We start from the raw sequence: 22,057 nt of genomic DNA, 5'->3' as shown, positions 1-22,057 counted from the left end.
CGGAAGAAACCAATATCACTAGTTTGTAAAGAGAGCTGAACCTAATTAATGTTTTCATTATGCCTAATGCTAGCAACCAATTAAAGCTTAATACTGAAGGCCACATATTGAATCTTTATACAATAATTCCGAATAGTCAAAAAATTGCATAGCTGCAACTGAAAATAGAACAGCGATGATTCATACTTTGAAATTCACTGAATACAAACTTTACCTGTTCGTTACGTTTCCGATAATGATTATTGCCTGAAAATAGCCCTTGATGGAAAACGTATGTACGTTTATCTTTGTCTCTATTTTCTGGTGAATCGTAATAGTAAGTAATGCTGGCTGAATGATCCCTGTAAAGAAAAATCAAGAGCTTGTGAACGTTTTGAAGGATACAATCTTTCAGTAATTTTCAATAATTGAAATAGCAATCAATATTATACCAAGTCTTGATCTAATGGAGTTTTTTGAATACTCTTGGAAGCAGCGGTGGCAAATCAAAATTTGACTGGAACTGAACAAAACAGAGAGTGAAAGACTATTTTCTACGTAAGTTCAAGAGATTTCAGTTATTTTATCTAATATTTCAAAAATTATGAATTAATTCTGTTTCTTATATTGTGTTCTTTACTTCTTTAGAGGGGACAGATCAGTCTGTAATTCAAAAGTTTACATTTTATTTATTCAATATCATTTAAAGAATAACATTTGTCATCTATCTTAACCCTGCATTACTCGTGCAAGGTAAATAAAATGTGAGCCCACAGATAAATTTTGTGATTCTTCTGTAATTCACACAACTGACTTGGATGTCACAGTGTCTATTTGACAGACATGCACTTGGAACTCTGTTCCCAATAAAGGTTTTTGTGATAAATCATTTTTGTGGTCATATTCACTGTACTATGATTAATATTGGATATAATAATAACTATATCTATAGGAGACTTTACATTTCTGAACAATTTGTAAATACAGTATGAAATATCGAACAATAGTTTCTCATCACATTACAGTTGATATAATTGTGATGATATACATTCTGATTATGATACAATTTATGTAATTTATTATGGATTGGAATAGTTGTATTATAATAATAACAGTGTATTATCTATAGTGTAGTTATATCACTTCATTTTATAAACTGATTTGCAAAGAAAATTATTTCAGGAATGATAAACTATACTTGAAATCAAATCGGATCATATTGACCCCACGCAAGAGATGCAAATCAAATCAAGTTTTATTCAATAATATCGCTTACATGACAAATTCCATTATACAAATGATATTACAGATCATTGAATACAATACTGTTTGCTTAAGAAAAACCTTGTCTGCAAACAGGAGTTTAAACAGTAATGCAGGGCTAAACTACGTTTATCATTTATGATAGAATGTGCACATAAACATGCGAACAGAACTAGCAAGCACAAAATACAAACCTGTGTTCGACCGATGCAACCAGGTATCCCCAGGAAGCCAACTCAGTGGCAGTTGACGAGCACAGGAACCTCGATGCTCCGAAACCATGTGAATAAACAATCACTGGCATCTTCTCGCTTTTATTCGGCTTCACTTCCCATTCAGCTGGTATATACAGTTCGCCTGATGAGCACAAACATCGATTATTGACGAGTAATAAATACTGTATTGAACATTAATTAAATATGAGTGTTATTTGTTTTTTATAACTTCATCTACATAATACTTTACATTTCTAAACAATCTGTAAAAATAAAATATCACATAAGCAAAGAAATCATAGAATTGTAAGGAAATAATACAGATGAAAGTGTATGCGACATTTTAAAAAGGAGTTACAATAACACCATAGTATTTTTTTAACAAATTAAAGTAATCTTTACAAGAATCAGTAGTCCAAAACCCAAAGTGCAGGAATCAGGATTAGTAAAAGCATTACAAAATGTTATACACATTTTATTGGGAAACAGTTAATTAGGATTGACCTAATCGGAAGCCATATTTCTAATGTTTGAATACACTTGGAATATTGAATTGAACTTTATTTATTTTAGTCAATGAGCATTCATTTTTGAAAATGATTTATGTACACTTTTTGAATTGGAAAATAAAAATTTTCAGTATATTTTGTTAAATATTTTAATAACCACTGCAGATAAAAATTTACTCATTTTATAGTTGTATTGGTTTTATAGGAAATTGTTTAATAAAGTCCAAACATTCCAAATTAAAAATTTAGATCCATTCTCAAGTTATAATTTTAATGAAACAAAAACTAAATTGCGAATTACGAAAGATTATTAGTACATCTTTACCAAGGAAAAATGTTCGTTTCGACTAGTAAAACACTGAGGTGGTAGTCAGGTCACGTTTTCGCGGGACACTGTAATAAATTTATTTATCTGTAATGTGATCAAGATATGCATCAGTTTTGTGTGAACGGCCGCATATTTATTGAATAATGTTGACTGTTTTCAACCCAGTTATTTGAATCATGAGATTATACGAAAATATAACCATTCATTTGTTATTTTGAATCATTTATCTGAGCATTTAGCAGTTGTATATTATTGTAAATTAATATATTTCAATGTAAATGAAACTTAAATAATTTAAGTTATGTCATATCAAGTAAAATAACACTTCGAAATCAATTGTAAATTACTCAATCCTAACGAACAAAATCTATACAGTCTCTAACACTGTATTTGTGAACAATCATTAATGCATGAGCAATGAATGTTAATATAGTAGCTCTTTGTTTAGTGATGACTTCTCATTTTCAAGTCGAAAAATATGATAATATGGGCGAGTGAAATGAGAACAGCTTAGCATACAATTGTGTATCTAATCTCTACACCAACAGTTGCGTTACAATAAAGGAAAACGAAGAAGAAAAAGTAAAAAGAAAAGCAAATAGATTTCTAAAATTGAACAAGTTTACTAACGCGAAAAATCTGTTCTACAAACGTTCTACAGACACGAGAGAGGAATAATTCATGACGACTTCCGAACGAGACAAACTTAATACAGTAGTGAGCCTCCATTTTTTAGCAATCAGAGATAGTATAGTAGGTACATACAATGTCACGTCTGCCACCGACAAAAGCCAAGATTCATTATCAAGTAGTTAGCATTTAGTATTTCAAAAACTGTTTGACTGATTGATTTTTGCATTTAGATCGTAGAATCTTCTATATATTCATAGCTACAAATAGATAACCATATCCTGTACAGTAACTACCTAATCCACAAACACACTTTAAATTATTTTAGAAAATGGTAGGATATAGGCCAAGCATATTTATTAAAACCTCAATTGTGTTTGTTTTTCACGATTATCAAATGAAATCCATGTAAACAGTACCTAAGTATTTTTGGTTCATGGAAATATGATTTTTATATAATTTTTGAGTAATGGATATTCTATCGAGAAAATAATCGATAGACAATTATTTAGGGCATCATAATATGGGTTAAGCAGTTAGCTGCTTAAATTGTGCTCAATTGTGCTCAGCCTTGCGAATTGTATCACGGCGATGGGAACGAGAGAATTTTTAACCCGTGGTTGAATAGTAATGCTATCACGCGAATCGCAGTGGTATGCACAAGGCTTCATGATTAACACTCATCGAACAATAAAAATATCCCGTTCAGAACTGTGTATCGAGTCCTGTACTCCTAGTGCTGTACGGTATAGGAAGATTTCAGTTTAACTATTAATATTCAAACTATGTACAATATTGAAATTTATTCTTCCAAAAAATACATAACATTACAATATATAAATGAAAATAATGGAAAAATGTTGTTTTAAACAACCCCTGAGTTAATACAGTATGGGGTCGTTCATGTTCCATATGCATTATTTTTATTCTCTTGATTAGTATGGTTACAAAGTTAAAAAAATATATAAGAATTAAACAAAAATAAAACAGCAGAGCTCTGCACGAATAGAAACGTAAATATAAACTATAAATATAATGCCGTGAATATGATCAGATCCAATACCTACTAGAAACTATGAAGTTGAAATTTGAACAATAATAAGAGATAATGCTAAATAAGACCGTAATTAGATAAAGCTATAAAATATAAGAAATAAATTTAGCTGAATTAAACTCTTGAAGCTTGAATAATGCAATCTGGTAATTTGAGAGTGTTGACATGCCATACATACATAATAAAATTAATAAATTAATCTACTGAAATAAAATTTCTTGAAACAATGTTTCGCTAGTACTATTTGAAATGAAATATAGGTAATTGGCGATCAGAAAGTAATACCAGTTATAAAATGAAATAAAATGAAGTAAAATGGAATTAGCGGACTGGCATAGCCTAGTAGCCTGGATGTTGTAAGATCAGTCTGCTATCTCTGAACTGGTTATTTACTATAAGTTCTATTCCTATTCCTATTCCGTCAGACATGGTATTGTAAATGCTTTACAGACTTTACTTTATTACCCACGCACATGTCACAAACATCTTTGGGCATCGTACACAACTAGACACATTTTAGTTTCACAATTTGGATAATTCAAATTGCAATATCTATATTGAAAATTTCATAATAATTCGAAAATTCAACTAGTCAAACACAACATAAATACCAGTATATTTTATAAATATTTGTTTTCTTTATCAAAGAATATACGAACCAAGTAGCCACATAGTCAGCTTTATGATGAACGTCCATATCTTTACTACGTTTGAGAAGCCCATAATGTAGCATTCATCTGGAGACCAAGGCACCCATCTTGATGCATCATTCTGCAGAAAAAAGAAGAATAAATTATATTAGAAGGAAATAATACGAATGTGATTATAAATAAAGGCGAATGGCTATAGTTACAACTAGGTTGAGAATATCATTCAATTGCTTGAGAATGGAAAAAATGTTTTGGCCACGTGAATATAAACTTATTAACTGAAACATTACAACTTAAATACAACTGTAGGGGAAGTTAAGAAAGATAACAGAGATCTATATGTTTTCACTGTTTTTCAATAAATTGATCCATAATATTATAAATTCAACATGCGCTGATTTAGGCCTACTTCATTACAAGGGACTAATTTTCAAAAAATATTTTAAAATCCTTTCGTGAAAAAAGATATTCTCAAAAAAGCCTCAAGTTACGATTGAAAAATTGGTTATCCTTGAAATCAGTTAGTTTCAGGACTCGGTATGATTTCTTTCTAAGATCTTTCTTACGATCTTCTAAGAAATACACCGGTACTGCTGTGAAATAACTTGATGGAATTATGTAATGAGAGCAACAAAAATTTCTCTCCTATCATCGGCCTCAACAAGATGTTCATGAATATAAACCATACTCTATATTATAGTCTAATTTCCGTTACTTGTTATTAATGAATATTCAAAATTGAATAACGTTATTCTGAAGATGCAAAAACACATTTGAATAGAGAACTGGAGAGAATATTCTAATAATGTGCCTATTACTCTGCTTATGCAACTGTCTTAGATAATCTGTTACACAATTCACATGAATATTTCAGTTTATTCAACCGTCTCATATTTGGGAGCTCTTGAAAACAAAATGTGGAATTCAGAGTCAAACCATGCTTCGAAACCCCAACTATTGACTGATCACCAATAATCGAGCAACCAATAAATACAACATGAAAATAATTCAATTACTCTGTTGCTTGAAGATTAATGTATCTTCATTTAAAGATTAATGTATCTTCATTTGAAGATTAATGTATCTCCATTTGAAGATTAATGTATCTTCATTTGAAGATTTGTTCTTATTCAATCTAACTCGAAGTAGTTATAATTCGATTTTCAAACAAAAATGTTCGCCGTTTTCCGGTGGTCTGCTGGAAGGCATATTTTATTCCAACTCACTTCCAAACTCAAGATTAATTTATCACCTGCACCGATGCGAAACAGTGATAAATTATTGCTCTACGGTAACTTCAATAGTAAGAAAATATCAACTAAAGTTTTAAAAATTTGTTTTGAAGACTCTTCAATTGAAATACAAGATTTCAAAAATGGGAATAGACAGCTCACATTATGATACTCTAGTTATTGTCAATATTCATTTTATTGCGGATGATGCTCACATTATTTTTTTGCTTGTGCGTGGGCAACGAACCAACGGTAAGTGCGTGGGTGATGATCAAACGTCCATGCCTATTCGATGGGATTCGGCGGGATTCGAACCCGCGACCAGGTAGCACTAGCAGACTGAAGGGTGCAACGCCTTAGTCAACTCGGTTATCTGGCCGGTAAATATATTATTTAACAATACATGCTATTTTTATAATGCAATTTTATTAACATGAAATGATTTAAGTATTTCATAATACTGTTGTCACATTATTATTTCCTACTGTAACTTCCATAATTTTGAGACGTGCAATTTTGTAATCGTCAGTAGAGATATTGAATCCTAAAATTCCCTTAGAACACACCAAACAAATACAAGGCTTGATGCTTCACCACTTTTAGAAAAATATACTGATAAAATTTAAAGATTTGATCTTTGAAATAATTAAAACACAGAGTGTTCAAAATAAATGTTCAAGACAATCGTACGGAGGGATAGTAGGATATATGATTGGTTAGAAGTTCGATGAGTTTGTATTACAACATTTCAAATTACAACACTTGAGTGAGACTCAAAGAAGTTGTAGTTGGCTGGGGCAAGCGATTTTACAATGAAACTGGTTGTTGTTTCACATGGTGGGTTACTTGTAAGGAGTGAGTGAGTGCACACTAGGCAGTGGCTAACTGAGAAGCTTGTACAGAGTGAGTGAGTGAACACTCGACTGAGAAGCAAACGCGACGCTTCTGCCCGTCCTTCAGACATCAGTTGATGTGCCATGTCGAATCACACGGTTCTTTGAACTCATGGTCGACATACTGACGTAGTGGGCTAATCACGATTCGAAAGTTCCGTAACAGACGATCGAGGTGTTCTAATGATAAGCTTCATCGGCGCTAGGCGCTGGATGCATGACTTTTGATTTTGTGAATGCATTAACAGGTTTTTCATTTTACTCAGCTTTGATTGCAATTTTTTAAACAATCTAAAATTATTCTTTCCAACTAGCAACAAGCCTTTCTGATGGAATTTTAGAAACAGAAGGTCTTAAATTCATTTGTTAATTTTCAACAATTAATTTGTATTCCATTGACATTCTACTATTATAAATTATTATGGATTATTTCTAAATGATAATTGAATGAAAAAAACAAAATTAATTTTGAATTAGAGAAACAGATGTTGATACACAGAGACCTGTCAATAAATGATAGTGGGAAAATACTTATGACATTGATTTGCAATTGCAAATTACTTTTCTTGAACCGACAATCATATTATGATATTCCATCATACAAATTATTATTGCATAGTTCGTAATTTCCTCACTAATGTATCTCCTCTCCATCTACAAGCTAAGAACTCGATTCGATTCTTATCTTGTTTACCTTGTAAGTTGTAAGATATATCAATATCTAACAGGTTTTTTCTTGACAATTTAAAAATTAAAATACGGGAAGTGAACTTTTCAGTAAATTGTTGTCAACAGCAGCAGGAAGAAAAAATCATATTTTCCTTCACCTCAAGATGTTTTTGGAAGCAAGAAACTTTTCAATACAATTCCCTGATCCATGATAAAGAAATTTAAACTGCCTTATATCCACTGAGTGTACATATTATCAGAGAGAAACAATAGCGTAAGCTATTGTTTTAAGCTATAAGCAATAGCTTATGCTATCTTTTCTCTATGATATTATAGTATCCTATTCTTCAATTATGAAACTTTCAAGGTTTTATAAAAAAAGTCCCTTGTATTGATCGAGCACTCAAAAATAATATAATATTATAATTGATATTAAAAGCTTTTTAAATCAGTAAAAACAATATCGTCAATAACATTAATTTACAGCAAATGTTTTTTCATTTTTTTGTTGTAGATGAAGTTTCAATCAAAGCGCATGCTGACTCTACTGCGCGTGGATATTATCCACTACACAGTATAACAACCAAATTTATCGTCTTGCAGAAAAATTATAAAAAATTAATATACAAACATATTAACAAAAATGTAAGAATTTAGAAATTGTAGGTTCCCTTCAGCAGAGATTACAGAAATAATATAGTTTTCTTCACTCTATGCCTTCAGCTTAAAATTGAGTCGTATGTTTCTTTCAAATAATATCTATAATGCATTCAGTTTTTGAATGAAAAAGACTAAGAAATTGTCAAAAACCACAGATTTATTTATATTTAGAAAGACCGGTTTCGGTTATTACACCATTGTCGATCTCTTCTAAATATCAATAAATTTGTGGTTTTTGACAATTTCTTAGTCTTTTTCATTCAATATGAATAATTACCACAATATCAACTTCTCAACTACACAAAAAAGGAGGAAAAACATTCAGTTTTTCTTAGTTTCCGTAAGAGTACATTCAGTTAAATAACTGTCATATAACATTTTCAAGTTTCCTGCCTTAGTAAACTCGGTATAACAAAATATCAAAGGAGAAAATTCATATAGAATAAATTTTATTGGCTTAAAATTCTATCTATTCCATTTCAAGGAGATCCGATACGAAGACGGGTGCATGCTAGTTTTGAACTGAATGAAAAGAAACAGTCACGTTCAACTGTATGTTCGGAAGAAGTTCCATTTATCAACATAGGAACTGATATTAAGAAACAAGAAATACGAGCCTTGGCAAGTTTAGACTAGACCTATATTCAAACAAACTGTCAATGCCAAATCCAATATCGGATTCATTCTATTCAAATACATTTGTATCCATGATAAAACTAATTCAAATAAACTCTTATCGAATTCAGTTGAATCAAATTTATTCAATAAATCATAGTCTACGTCAACTATTTTAATTTTGATTTAAAGAGCGCTCCAGTAACTTGAATTCGAATTGTTATTTCTCAATATAAAATATACATTCATAGACATGACATACATAGCTGAAGTTACAATAGCAGAAAGAAAAATACTTTCTCATAGCCAAGTAGTAGGCTAATGATAAAATCATTAAATAGTAAATTGTATTGTATCTTTGAGAATACAAACCAGCACATAAGGTAAAAGTTATTGACTGCTGGAGGGAGTCGAACCTTGAGCATATTTCACTTGAACAGTGAATGGAAAAATATGTTTTAAACAATAGAAAAGGTAAAGCAACTTTGTATTGTCCTCCTCTTTTATGCAAGAAATAATAAAGATGCCTTTCTAAAAAATTACAAGCCCTTTCTTTCTCTTCAACAGTGTCTATTACATATCAAACTTTATGGTTCAACTTCAACAGTTATAAAAAGAAAATAAAAAAAATCTGGTGTGGTACACTCACACAACTTTCCTTGCTCATATTTGAAACTACGATCAGACTTCTATATATGTGTATATATAATTGTTTTTAGAGTACTTTTTCTTTGTGTGAATTGTGAAATTCGATGATTTTTTTAGTCGTCATTTTTTTAAAGTCGTCAAAACAGCTGTTCTACAGATGAAATATCTCGACTATGTATTCTTTTTATGAACTGCGCTACCTACCTACCTCATGCACGAGAAGGAGGCTACTAAGTCCATTTCCCAAGGATGGGGTGGACCCCCCATTGGTTTCCCAGAAAGGAAACTCATGCCAGTTGATAGAGCTGATAAATAACTATACAGGGTATGAATTTGAAAAAAATCTATCAAGTTATTTTTGAGAAAATCGTGAAAAACATGGTTTTTTAGTAATTATCCGCCATTTTTCTCGAGAATATTACGGAGCTCCTGCAATTTTCTCATGTCATTTGATAGGGCTTATGAATAGCTCCAAACGCGTTGATAGAATTCGATGAGATTTGACAGGAATATTCCTTTTTCAACTGCACGTCCATGTATACACAAGGTTTTCCGGAATTTTGCACTTTGAGGATAATATGAAAAAAAGGAATTCCTCCATACTCTGATATCACATACATATCATCTACTGTGAAGATAGGATCAATCAGACTATAGAATTATTCATAATCAATCAGCTGACAAGTGGATTATTCATTGCATGCATTACACAGATGTCTGGACGTGTCTATTTCTATAAGGTAGGGTTTCAATATTTTTTATGATGCGTGCCCATCAGCTATCCATGGTATAAATTTGAAGAAAATCGTTAGAGCCGTTTTCGAGAAAACCGTGAAAAAAACCATGGTTTTTTAGTCATTATCCGCAATTTTTCTCAAGAATATTACGGAGCTCATGGGATTTTCCCAGAAATGAGACTCATGCCAGTTGATAGTGCTTATGAATATCTATCCATTGTATGAATTTGAAGAAAATCGTTAGAGCCGTTTTCGAGAAAACCGTGAAAAACATGGATTTTCAGTCATTATCCGCCATTTTTCTCAAGAATATTACGGAGCTCCTGAAATTTTCCCAGAAATGAGACTCATGTCAGTTGATAGGGCTTATAAATAGCTATCCATGGTATAAATTTGAAGAAAATCGTTAGAGCAGTTTTCGAGAAAAACGTGAAAAACATGGTTTTTTAGTAATTATCCGCCATTTTTTCCGCCATCTTGAATTGAATTTCTTATTGTCGGATCCTCATGGTATAAGGACCTTAAGTTTAAAATTTCAAGTCAATCGGTTAATTAGGAATGGAGTTATCGTGTTCACACACACACACACACACACACACACACCAACCAATCCAAACCACACACACACACACACACACACACACACACACACACACACCAGACCAACACCCAAAAATCATGTTTTTGGACTCAGGGGACCTTGAAACGTATAGAAAACATGAAATTAGGGTACCTTAATTTTTTTTTGAAAGCAATACTTTCCTTACCTATGGTAATAGGGCAAGGAAAGTAATAAATTCATAGAAGTGCATGATATAATTAATTATAGATCTTTCTAGAAGTATTATTTTCTTACATTATTCATATATAACTTAGATACAAGGCATAAAAGATAACTGATACTGTAATAGGTGAGATGTACTGATACTTATCCATAATGAAAACATTTGAATATTGTCAGCTATCACGTATTTATTTTTTTTAATTACATAATAATGTTTCAACACCTATGGTGTCATTTTCAGTGAGAAAAGTCTGAAACTTCTTTCAGAAAAATAGTTTGGTGTCTAATTGGTGTCGAAAAATGTGTGTAATTTATTTTTATTAAATACGCGATATTAGACAATATTGAATGTTGTGTTTCTATATAAAATTGTTGTGTGTCTATATAAAGTTATCTTTTTTACACAAAAGAGAACTTGATACAAAAAAACTTAGATCATTAACAACAATAAAAACTCTGACACCAGACCTGAGCCAGCCAGGTCACTCCATATTATTATTTATTATTAACAACAATATTGACTTGTTTTAAGGGGGAAGGCATCAAAGAAAAAAAGCTCGAAAACCAAAGTCCGGCTCGTTTCGGCTTGATCTTAAGGGGCTCGCGTATGGGGCGATTCCTCCCGAGCCGAGCGGGGCTCGAGCAGAGGCTCTGGCACGGCTCGGCTCGGCTCGCGTGAGTGGATGGGCTCTCCCGAGCCGAGTCGGGCTCGTGCCCTCATCGGCCTTTGGCAGTTGCACAAAAGCTGGTTAGATTTTAATCGTAAATTAATTTCACGAGAACCAATCAGAGAAGGCGTTTTTGAAAATACGGCTTCACAGATTGGTTCTCGTGGAATTTATCACGATTAAAATTTATCCGGCTTTTGTGCAACCGGCATTATGAGTCATTTCTATAAATAAAAACATACACATGACTAGCCTTATTGGATTTCGAATTGTATTAACACATACATTGTTTGTATTGATAACATCTAATTTCTAGTTTATCATATTTACAAGATTTATTTAAATAAGGAAATTGTGGATATTACCAAAAATTATTACAATTGTTATTGACCAGATTAATAATAGAACATTCGATTACAACACTGATGAATCTCATATTTCAAGGAATTTTTCACTTAGATTAGCAATGCAAACAAGAATCAGTCAAACAGTGGAAATATTTTCATAATTAGTTTTCCTAAACAGAGAAGAGTCTATGTAAGAAATGTATGTAGTTCAAAATGTTGACTGCAGTTATCTGAACTGAAGAAACGAGGTGAAATTTTGTCATGGATTTTTAATATATGAAAAATAGATGAAAAATATATTATGGAATGAAGGTCATAGAATGAGCAAAAGACCATGAAGGTTGAAGTTCTAACAGATAAGTGAGACTGCAGCAATAAAAGAGAAATATTGAGAAAGAGTGAAGCATCACGATGTCGAGGACATAGCCTCATTGCAGCAAACACTGAAGTTCAAAGTTCAATGCTGCATTGCAGAAGCAATCGTGTATCCAACCTAAATACTAATAGCAATTAAGACATTTGTTTGTTTGAAATTCACAAAAGTTGACTCATCCAATCAATAGAGTGTTGATACAAAATTTTGGAACAGATAGTTAGGAACTCTCATTTCTATAATTATTATCCCCAAAAAATACTAGAATAACAGAAATACAACAATGAATAATCTCCACTAATAAAATTCCTTTAAATGTTGGCGTTCCACTTTCAACAATTCATATTTATTTCAATTCACATCTCAGCTATCATACTCTACGAGACACTGACAGAGAAAAATGTGACATGTAATAATGTCATTTCACACCGCCGTAGCGTAGCTTGAAATACATATTTTAAAAGATGTAGCCGAAGTATGTATCTCCTAATGTTAATAAATCAGTCCACTACAAACCGGCGAACCATAGATTAACATTAGGAGATACGTCGGCTACGTCTTTCAAATAAATATTACAACTTCGCTACAGCGGTATGAAATTGCCTCAAGATCTGATCTAACTTAAACATGGGAATCATATTTTTTTGATATCATTGGTTTTTTTATGTGACGAAGTGGAGTAAAATAATATGTTCAACTCAAAGTTATAAGTTCACTTATTCAATTCTTGAAAACTAAGGCCCCGCACACACACAAATATCGAGTTTTGTTCGTACGGTATTTTGCCGTCCTTATGAATTCTATCTGATGAAACAGATGATATCAAATAGATGATGCTTGTCAAGTTCCGTTTAATCTGATATAATTCATAAAGACGGCAAGATACGTCTAAAATTTCGTACGAACAAAAATCGATGTGTGTGTGCGGGGCCTAATGTAGCAGTAGGTAGGTAGTTTATTAGATTGAAGAAGGACCACAGGCCCAAGTCCCCTTTGCACTGACCGAAGCTAGACCAGTCTAATGTAACTTGTGAGTTATATTTGGTTTCAGAAGAGAGGTGTAGTTACGTCGGGAAAGGGAGCTTTTCTTCGGATATCTCGGTGAACTACAATACAGCAGCTCTTTGACTACAAGATTGAAATATTCAAGAAATTAGGGTGGCGTAGGCTCATAGGTTGATGAAAGAGGACACTTCCCTTGATGAGTTGATTTAGTACTATCATTTATTTTAGATAAATCTCTTTATCTTGGATGTGATTGGTTAGAACTCGAGCCTGCAGGGGTCTATCAAGACAGAAGATTAATCTGTTAACAATTAAAATGCAGACTTGTTTGCCTATTATTCTTTGCAATAGGCTACCGCACTGACTACAAAGCTTTGAATTTGATTCGAAAGTTAGTCGTAAGAATAGATCGACGATAGGCCTACGAAACGAATTTTGGATGATGTTATTGTGCTGGAGAATGACAATCCGGCTGTATCGATGATGAATGTATCTACTGAACAGCACTTTCTCGAATGATGATGCCGTATTATTAATAAATGAATTTGGAGAGATCCGAACCTTACTTAGATTCTGCAAAACAACCTACGATAGTCTGCCACAAGCGAAAGAATCGTTGGAATAACACGGATGTGAAAGATTTGCATGGGTGCTCTGAAGCAGGAAGTAATTACACATTAATTAAAACTTCTCAAGATGAGAGTGATTTCAAACAAAAGTATACAGTAAAATGGCTGTGAAGCCTTTAGAACACGAAAAATATTTATATGAAAACAGTAATTATCTAACATAATTGTATTAATTACTATGAAAACTGTTGCCACATTCTGAGATTCAATTAAATTAATACTTATCTAATTTAAATTAAGTTAATAACAATAAATACTTGTTTTGGAGTTATAAAATAATCAATATCAAGTTTAGTTAGTAGTTTAGTGCCAGTCAATATCATTGATAACTGATAACATTGTTCTAGGTAATGGAGGATTATAGTAATATACTATAATGTTGGACTACTTTTGAATAGAAATAAAAATATATAAATATAAATCTGAGTACCCTTTTTAAAATTATTTAATCACGACATGTTTCAGCTATATAATGCCATTATCAAGTGATTATCACTTTATTTAAACAAGAACATGTCGTGATTAAATAATTTTAAAAAGGGTACTCAGATTTATATTTTTATTTATAGGCTATAATGTTGGAATATGCTATACGAGTGATGATGAAGGTGAAATATCAATTTATAATAAATTATGAAAGAGATCAATATTATAGAATTCAGTTATTTCATTCTAGGTCACTTTATGACTTTTTGAGAAAAACTGCATGTCAAATTTTGTTGTTAGCCTTGAATTTTGTTCATTAGAGCGTCTGTCATAATTGATATTATTTGTCAAGTCACTTGCGATGACACAAGTGAGTGAGATAATTATTATTACTGACAAAAACGTCGAAGAGAGACCCAGCGAATAGAAACAGTGTTGAATCAACAAGGAAGAAAAGTGACGGGAATGTCACTCCTCTCAAATTAGCCGTGATCCAGTTCAAGGTAAATTGGAAGCAAAGCACCGAATAATTATTATTATCTCAGGTGTGTTCAATCGACTGCTAAATTTAGACAACCGTCGCTTTTCAAACAGATTTTTCACTTTTCTCAATAACCATAATTTAGCAAGATTAATAGAATTAATATTAGATTGTTATTAAATTATAAAATAAGAATAAAAATAATGGAGACTATGGAACACAGAATTTAAATTTGGAAGTTACAACTATTAGACAATTCTTGTAATTAAACTTGTTTTATATTGATATTTAATTAAAATGAGGATAAAAATAATGGACACTAATGTGACACATAATTTAAATTTAGAAGTTGTGATTACTAGGCAATTCTTATTAGTTCAATTGATCTTCAATTGGCTCAGATGGATTCGAACCAGCAACTACCTTTGATTCAAGTTTTAAGAATCAGATTTCAAGTTCAAATCGCATTCAGCACTGTACGGTATTCATTGTTCCGCTACAACCTAATTTTACCCAAGTACAAAACAATGCTTTGAATAAGCATTCCGATAAACTGTTTATTCATATAAACTTTGTATTGGTATTATTTACTAGAATACAGATGAAAATTAGAGATCAAAATATCTGAAACAAAAAATTTTTTTTCTGAATTCTTTTGAATAATAAGTTGCTAGTTTTTTTTCAAAAACTGAATCTCATGATTTGTTTAAACATAAGTCTTACTTGTAATTACCAAATACCTATTTTCAATACAGTAGTGAGCTAGCTAAAATAAATTCTCATTATTTTACAAAATTGCTAGTGTTATTATACAGGGTGATTCTTAATTATGGTAAAATAATTTAATACGTGATAGTAGAGGTAAAAATAAGAAAAAAAGTTCTTATAAACATATATCCATATAGTTCTCTCCTCATAAAACAGCAAATTTTTGTGGTGTAACGTACTACATAATAATACATTTTATTCAACTTTTATTCAAATTCAGTTTACACAGCTTACATGATTCTTTTCAGAATTAAATTCTCTACAATTTTTATTGCGAAAAATTATTTGTTTACTGGTCATTAAAGAAAGTTATTAGGCATCAAACATAGAAGTCTGTGTTTTTCTACTTGGATATTTTGCATATTTCAACTTTTTTCTCAAAAACTACTCACACTAAAGCTTTCAGACTAGTTTTATTCACTTTTTCAGATATTTTTCCATATGAATCCAGCATAAGTTTTCCAAGAACTAGACCCCAAACAATTCAGCATCGATGTATTTCACCAGAGGAACTGAATTCCGGGCGAAATCTTTCACTCTGTATAGCTCGCTAATGAAGCGTTTATGGATATATGTTTATGAGAACTTTTTTTCTTATTTTTACCTCTACTATCACGTATTAAATTATTTTACCATCATTAAGAATCACCCTGTATTTGCTTGTGATATAGTAGGTAAGAGGGCCTACGACGAGAGACCTCTGCCATATTGAGGTCTTAAAATGTTGTAGATTTATAATTTTTTATGCTTGGAAGAGAAAATGGATTGAAATAATTATTTTGAACTTGAGTATGCTCTCTTATTTAAGCACAGTAATCAGATATAATCCTCATTATATTGAAGACTTTAGCAAAGCTATAACATTATTATGACCAAATTTTGTTTCATTCATTTTAAATTATGTTAATTGGGTTGAATTAGAAAAAAATATACAACGAAAATTGTCTCAAAGTCGAAATAAAGGTTTTTAGAACTAGGTTTAGTCTAGTGTCTCTAAAAAGTTGAATAAACTTGAACCTCGCGCACATAAAAGCGGAACAAATGCGGGTTGTGAGACAAAGATTCTAACCACAGCTTAAATTATTAGTCCCGCTTCTGTCGTCAACCCGCGTGGTTGTTACACAGTTTAACAAAACAAGGTCTTACACAGTAACACAGTACAATATCCATACTGTCCTACTCAAGTAGATAAATTTGTGAATGCTTTTTAATTCTATGCCACCGAATTCAACGTTAAAAGTAAGTTGGTTCCAAAATAGATAATGGTATGATGATGTCTCAAATAATGAGCTTAGTTAACGACAGAACAACCGAATAATTCATTCCATCACAAACCACAATAGACAGGAAACTTGTTATTAGCCACTTATGTAATTAGAAACCTGTTATTAAGTGCGTCTGAGAAATTCAATGTCAATGCAATTGAGAACTAGCTTCTAACTTAGCAGTAATACAGCAAATAGTGAGTAGACTCCTTAATTGGATTTGAATCAAAACTAAAACCACATGAACGATTAGGCGAAGATAGAAGTGATTTCTAAAAACCTATGCAATTAAGCGTATACAAGTATGTGAATTTGAAGATTTTTTTTCGGCTACAACCAAAAAGCTAAGTTCTCAAAAATATCTACTATTTTTACTAGGCTATTACTCTTGAAATCATGATAATAGAGAGTTGGATTGGAGGAGAAATAATGATAGACGTTGGAGAAAGTAATTATTTAAATTGGCTAGCCTGTATGTGATGAATGCTAAAAAGAGAAAATAGCCAAATTCACTAGCATCTGGCAACAATGATATCGATAACGATAGATATTAGATCTAATAAATAAGATGAAATAAAAAGAAGACATATTAAAGAAGATCGAAAATGGTCTACCTCCATGAATTGAACGAGGAGCATACATTTATATCACATATCATTCTAGTGCTTACAATATTATTGTAATTGGGGCTTTTATATCATGTAGATATGAATGAAAGTAATTATAAACATGTGTAGGAGCTGTGACATGTGAAAATTCACAATCCATAATATAATACGGTAATCATATACCGTAGTGTGAGATGGCTGGCTCAGGACTTATGTCAGAATTTTCAGGAAGCACCTAATCAATTTCAGGGTCTGAATGACATAACGACTGTTTTAGGCAGCCGTGACCGACGAAATAACGTGTTCACATCCGATTGGAGAGAAAAATATCTTGGCCGGGCCGAGGTTCAAACCCGGAACCACTGAATTATACAGGCTGCGACTACTCCACTTGACTACGGCCACTCCAATCCATAAATTAATGATCCTTGCACTTTGTTTCATAGATTCTTCCAAGCGAAACATATTCAATAAGATTAAATAATCTAAATTGGATTTCAACATTCGCATAACATTTGAAGTGAATTCCAATCATATTGAGGCGAAGCCGAATAATTTATGGGTCAAAGAATTGTAAACAAAGATTACTCAAAGCCGGAATTGATAGCAGCAGACGGGGTTATCGAAGAAAGAGCCGCATTGTTCAAATATTCTTCATAAAAGTATTGCATTGATCACAGAGATCAATTTATAGTTCACCTGCAATAATTCTCAAGATTACCATTAGTTCTACTCTGAATTGTTTTTATTATTTTCAATAATTTCTATTAACTTACAAGTTGAGTTGAGAGCAAGTTATATAGGTTGAATTAGATATTGTACAGTAATTTTTGTTCAATCCAACAAATCAGGCTATCTACACACACCTTGGCTATTTGGTAGTCAAACATCATAAAACCAATATTATTTTACAATTTTCTAACAGGCAAAGAAAGTTGAAAGTAAGAAAACAGAGCGTTTATCAAATATCGTGCATAATGTGGAGTGTTAACTGCCTTTAATAAAAACATAGCTTTCATTTGATGGTACTACACACAAGTTGCAAAAACAATTGTGAAAGGAACTTCAAAAAAATTCCAGAAATTATTTTTTCCTCATTATTGGAAGGTATGTTCTAAAATTCTGGTTTAATTTCCATCAATAATTACCCTTCAATAGGAAATCAATAAGCCTAGAAAATCAATAGTGGATTGATACGGTATTCAATGAATTTCCAAAACATACTAATAAATCAGTAAGATCCAAAGTTTTTCATAAATGAAATCTAAGTAGACAAGACCCATTGAAACATTTACTCATTTACTGTAAACTGTATAATTTATGGAACCGCGCTACTAATAAAACTGAATAGAGTAATTCAGTTATTCAATTATAATAATAGCCTAATCATAATAGAAGCTAGCTCAAACTTCTGCAGATAATTACAACGACTTCCGTTAGTTGGACAGTGGGTTTCAACGTCAAACGTGGAGCAAAAGATGAGAGTGCGTTTCTTGATGATAATTTTATTTCCATTAGTAAGCCTGTAGCGAGTGAGTAGTTGCGTACCTGTATAAGGTACACGGTACCGTAATAGTATAGTAGTTACCCAAGCTCTTACAGAACGGTCAGATGGCATTTTTCCACATGAGGTAGCTCAGCAACAATAATTTATTTTTTACTTGTTCACTAGTGGAAAAACTTGCTTATGCAACCTACAAGAAAAACTGCAAAGCTTTTGAGGCTAATTTCCACGTATTGGCGGAAGTGACTAATAGCTTTTCAATCAAGTCTCATGCAACATTACTTATTTTTCAAAATAGAAGAAATGCTATAGGAAGTTATTCAGCTTATTATCAAGTGTATGCGATTTTAAAATTTCAATTTTATGGGAATTTTAATTTTAGATTTATTTCCGAACTGCGATGATTAATTCACTAAAGGATTACCAATATTAAAAATGACTTTTTTAAAAATGGTGTTAGTAACAGAGGAGTTCAATAAATCTCAAATATCATTATTATATCATAAATTGAAAAAGACAAAATGAAAAATCAGAAAAAATATTCTGGAGTAGGAATGGAACTTTATGTTATTTATGAAAAATAAAGCTACCACGTGTTATTATATAGAAGAGGGTAGGTGTGTTTATCATTTATGCCCAAGATTCATAATCTGAAGAAAATTAAAATAATTTAAAACATTAGATTCTACATCAAAAATTTACTATTGATGTAATCAAATTATCCAATTTATTCCGGAGTATGTTTTTTATATAAATTCAACACAGAAATAGCTCAAGGTTTGCCCACCTCTTACAATCATTTTGATAATGATTGATTGGGCATATTATATAAAGAATAAAGATGCACTTTAAAGCCAGAATTTCAATTTTCCTTTAGATTTTTGGAATTAACAAATAGAAGTGCACTGAGTACTTTACTCCAATTGCAGAAAAAAGCATGTCTTATTTGCCCTTTTGAACTGGAGGACACAACAGATTACTTACAACCTAGATAAATAAAAATGCATTCATCTTGCCGGCCAGATAGCCGAGTTTATTAAGGCGTTGCACCCTTCAGCCTGCTATTGCTACCTGGTCGCGGGTTCGAATCCCGCACGTATTCCATCCAATAGGCATGGACGTTTGATCATCTGATAATTCACTCTCAAACTTCCCATTATCTACGCACAAGCAAAAAGCTCATGTAGACATCATCCGCAATAAAAAAATCAAATGATTGCTAGATAAGAAATATATTTCAAAGTTAAAGATTTACACCTACTTAGGATTATTTTTCTGAAAAACATGCTAACCTGTGATTTTTCTGCTGATGACGGGTAATGCAATCTCACAAAGCATCCTTCTCTTGAGAATTTCGTCATGACATCCAAACATCCTACTGAGTATGGTCCTGTAGAACCAAAATAAACATTTAGGCTATTTTGAAAAGGATAATATATAATGTACATGTGAGTTTTTTTAATATCCTTTATTTGTTTTCATGATATTTTTTGAGATTAGGATAGACCTAGGCCTATTTGATTGACATTGATGAGATCACATTAAACGGTCCTTAGACATTCAATATTTTTGTACATTATCAGTAACAAACCTACATTATAACATCAAGCGTCAGGCCATACAATTAGAATAAATAATTCATTGACACTATGGCAATGTAATTAGTTGCATTGGCCAAATATTTCAAACATGCTAATTAAATAAGCTTATTGTGTTTAGTTTGAGTGTCTGAAACAAAACTTTTTTACTAGACAGAATAATTTTTAAAAATTTCAAGTTTCAAAGAGCAACCAATGAAAACGTTGTAGAGAGTCGCCTTTGCTCATCAATATAGCAAATTGTTCGGTGTGCATATTTTTTAATTTTTAAGGATTGATGCTTCTAGAACAAAAATATATTTAATTTTAAATTTAGAAGTGATTGATTTAAAATTAAAAACTAGCAATAGATTTTCATATGTATGATCTACGAAAACTGCTAAATTTGTTATGATTGTATAGACAGAGAGCATTGGATAAGGTCAATAATTCTTTTGAATAAATAAATGTACACTTTAGTACTACCTACACATATTCAAGTTTTAAATATAAAAAATAATAATGGAATTTAAATAAATTAAAAATCAAAATATGTCTTACCCTTAGGTATTGGAAGATATCTTTTGGAAGGTCTGCTGAAAAACCACCACATATTAAACAGTACTTTAGGCTGACTGATTATAAAAAAACAGATCCTACAGCTCCCAAAGAGTAGTTAAAACTTTTCAATTATGTCTAATGGTTCACTTTATAAAGATTTAACAATACAGAAATAAACTTAATAAAACTCTAATAATTTACTTTAACTTAAATATTTATAAAAAAGCAACTATAGTTTTGGATGTTGGTGCTGAAATGATAGCAACGCGCACAACAATAATAACTAATATTTCCTTATTTCGTGTCCGGTATTGTTAACTTCAAATAAACATAACTACGAGTAAACAAGTTGCAGTAAATGCATAACGTCAAGTGCTTGAATAATTTTAAACAAGACACTCTGATTACGAGATTTCTCTCCCTACCACAACTCCAACCGCCATAACCTGTTGACTTCCGAGTCAGACATTCTGATAACAACAAACACAAACAGCAACGATCAGCTGAGAGATCGGCAGAATATCGCACCTCCAAAAATCATACGGTAAAGTGTAGTCAAAATATATAAAACTTATAACAAAAACATGTTCGAGATAAAAGCTTCCTTCTTCCCAAAAAACATTAAGCCAACCTTCTAATAGTCAATCTTTCACTTCTTATATATTTTTAAAATTCAATCTTTTTGATTTGAAAAAATCGTTTATAGTTACATAGTTTGAATATACGTTGATTGAAGCAGAGTACCGACAGACGTTTGCCTCGGATAAGGCATATAGTTATGGGGTTGCGTTCGCCCATCGATACGCTGTACGCCGAGGCATGTGGGTGACACACGGACCCCAGTCAGTATTTTTGTCCTACTCAAAGATGCCTCTGGTAAGGCTGCCTCGCAAATAAGAATGCTTTATACTGTGCGGGCGAGACAAAATGTAAATAAAACAGAGGCCATAACCTAATTCTTGTTTTATTTTTGAAGAAC

General features: G+C 31.8%; 1 protein-coding gene across 1 annotated transcript in view; it reads right to left on the bottom strand.

Annotated features, from left to right (window-relative positions):
• LOC111046147 (platelet-activating factor acetylhydrolase) overlaps positions 1–21,743 on the bottom strand; it is a 28,644-nt gene extending 6,901 nt beyond the window's left edge. Inside the window, exons 1-5 of the mRNA XM_039431525.1 lie at positions 21,079–21,743; positions 20,233–20,330; positions 4,638–4,749; positions 1,437–1,599; positions 215–341 (exon numbers count right to left, since the gene is read on the bottom strand). Of these exons, the coding sequence (XP_039287459.1) occupies positions 215–341; positions 1,437–1,599; positions 4,638–4,749; positions 20,233–20,330; positions 21,079–21,130 (552 nt within the window). The 5' untranslated portion in view covers positions 21,131–21,743. The remainder of the gene's footprint in view (positions 1–214; positions 342–1,436; positions 1,600–4,637; positions 4,750–20,232; positions 20,331–21,078) is intronic.
• Positions 21,744–22,057: the final 314 nt, after the last annotated feature.

Source organism: Nilaparvata lugens, chromosome 1 (assembly GCF_014356525.2).
Source record: "Nilaparvata lugens isolate BPH chromosome 1, ASM1435652v1, whole genome shotgun sequence".
In the NCBI taxonomy this organism is placed as follows: Eukaryota; Metazoa; Arthropoda; class Insecta; order Hemiptera; family Delphacidae; genus Nilaparvata; species Nilaparvata lugens.
This window is presented reverse-complemented; position numbering and strand designations above follow the sequence as displayed.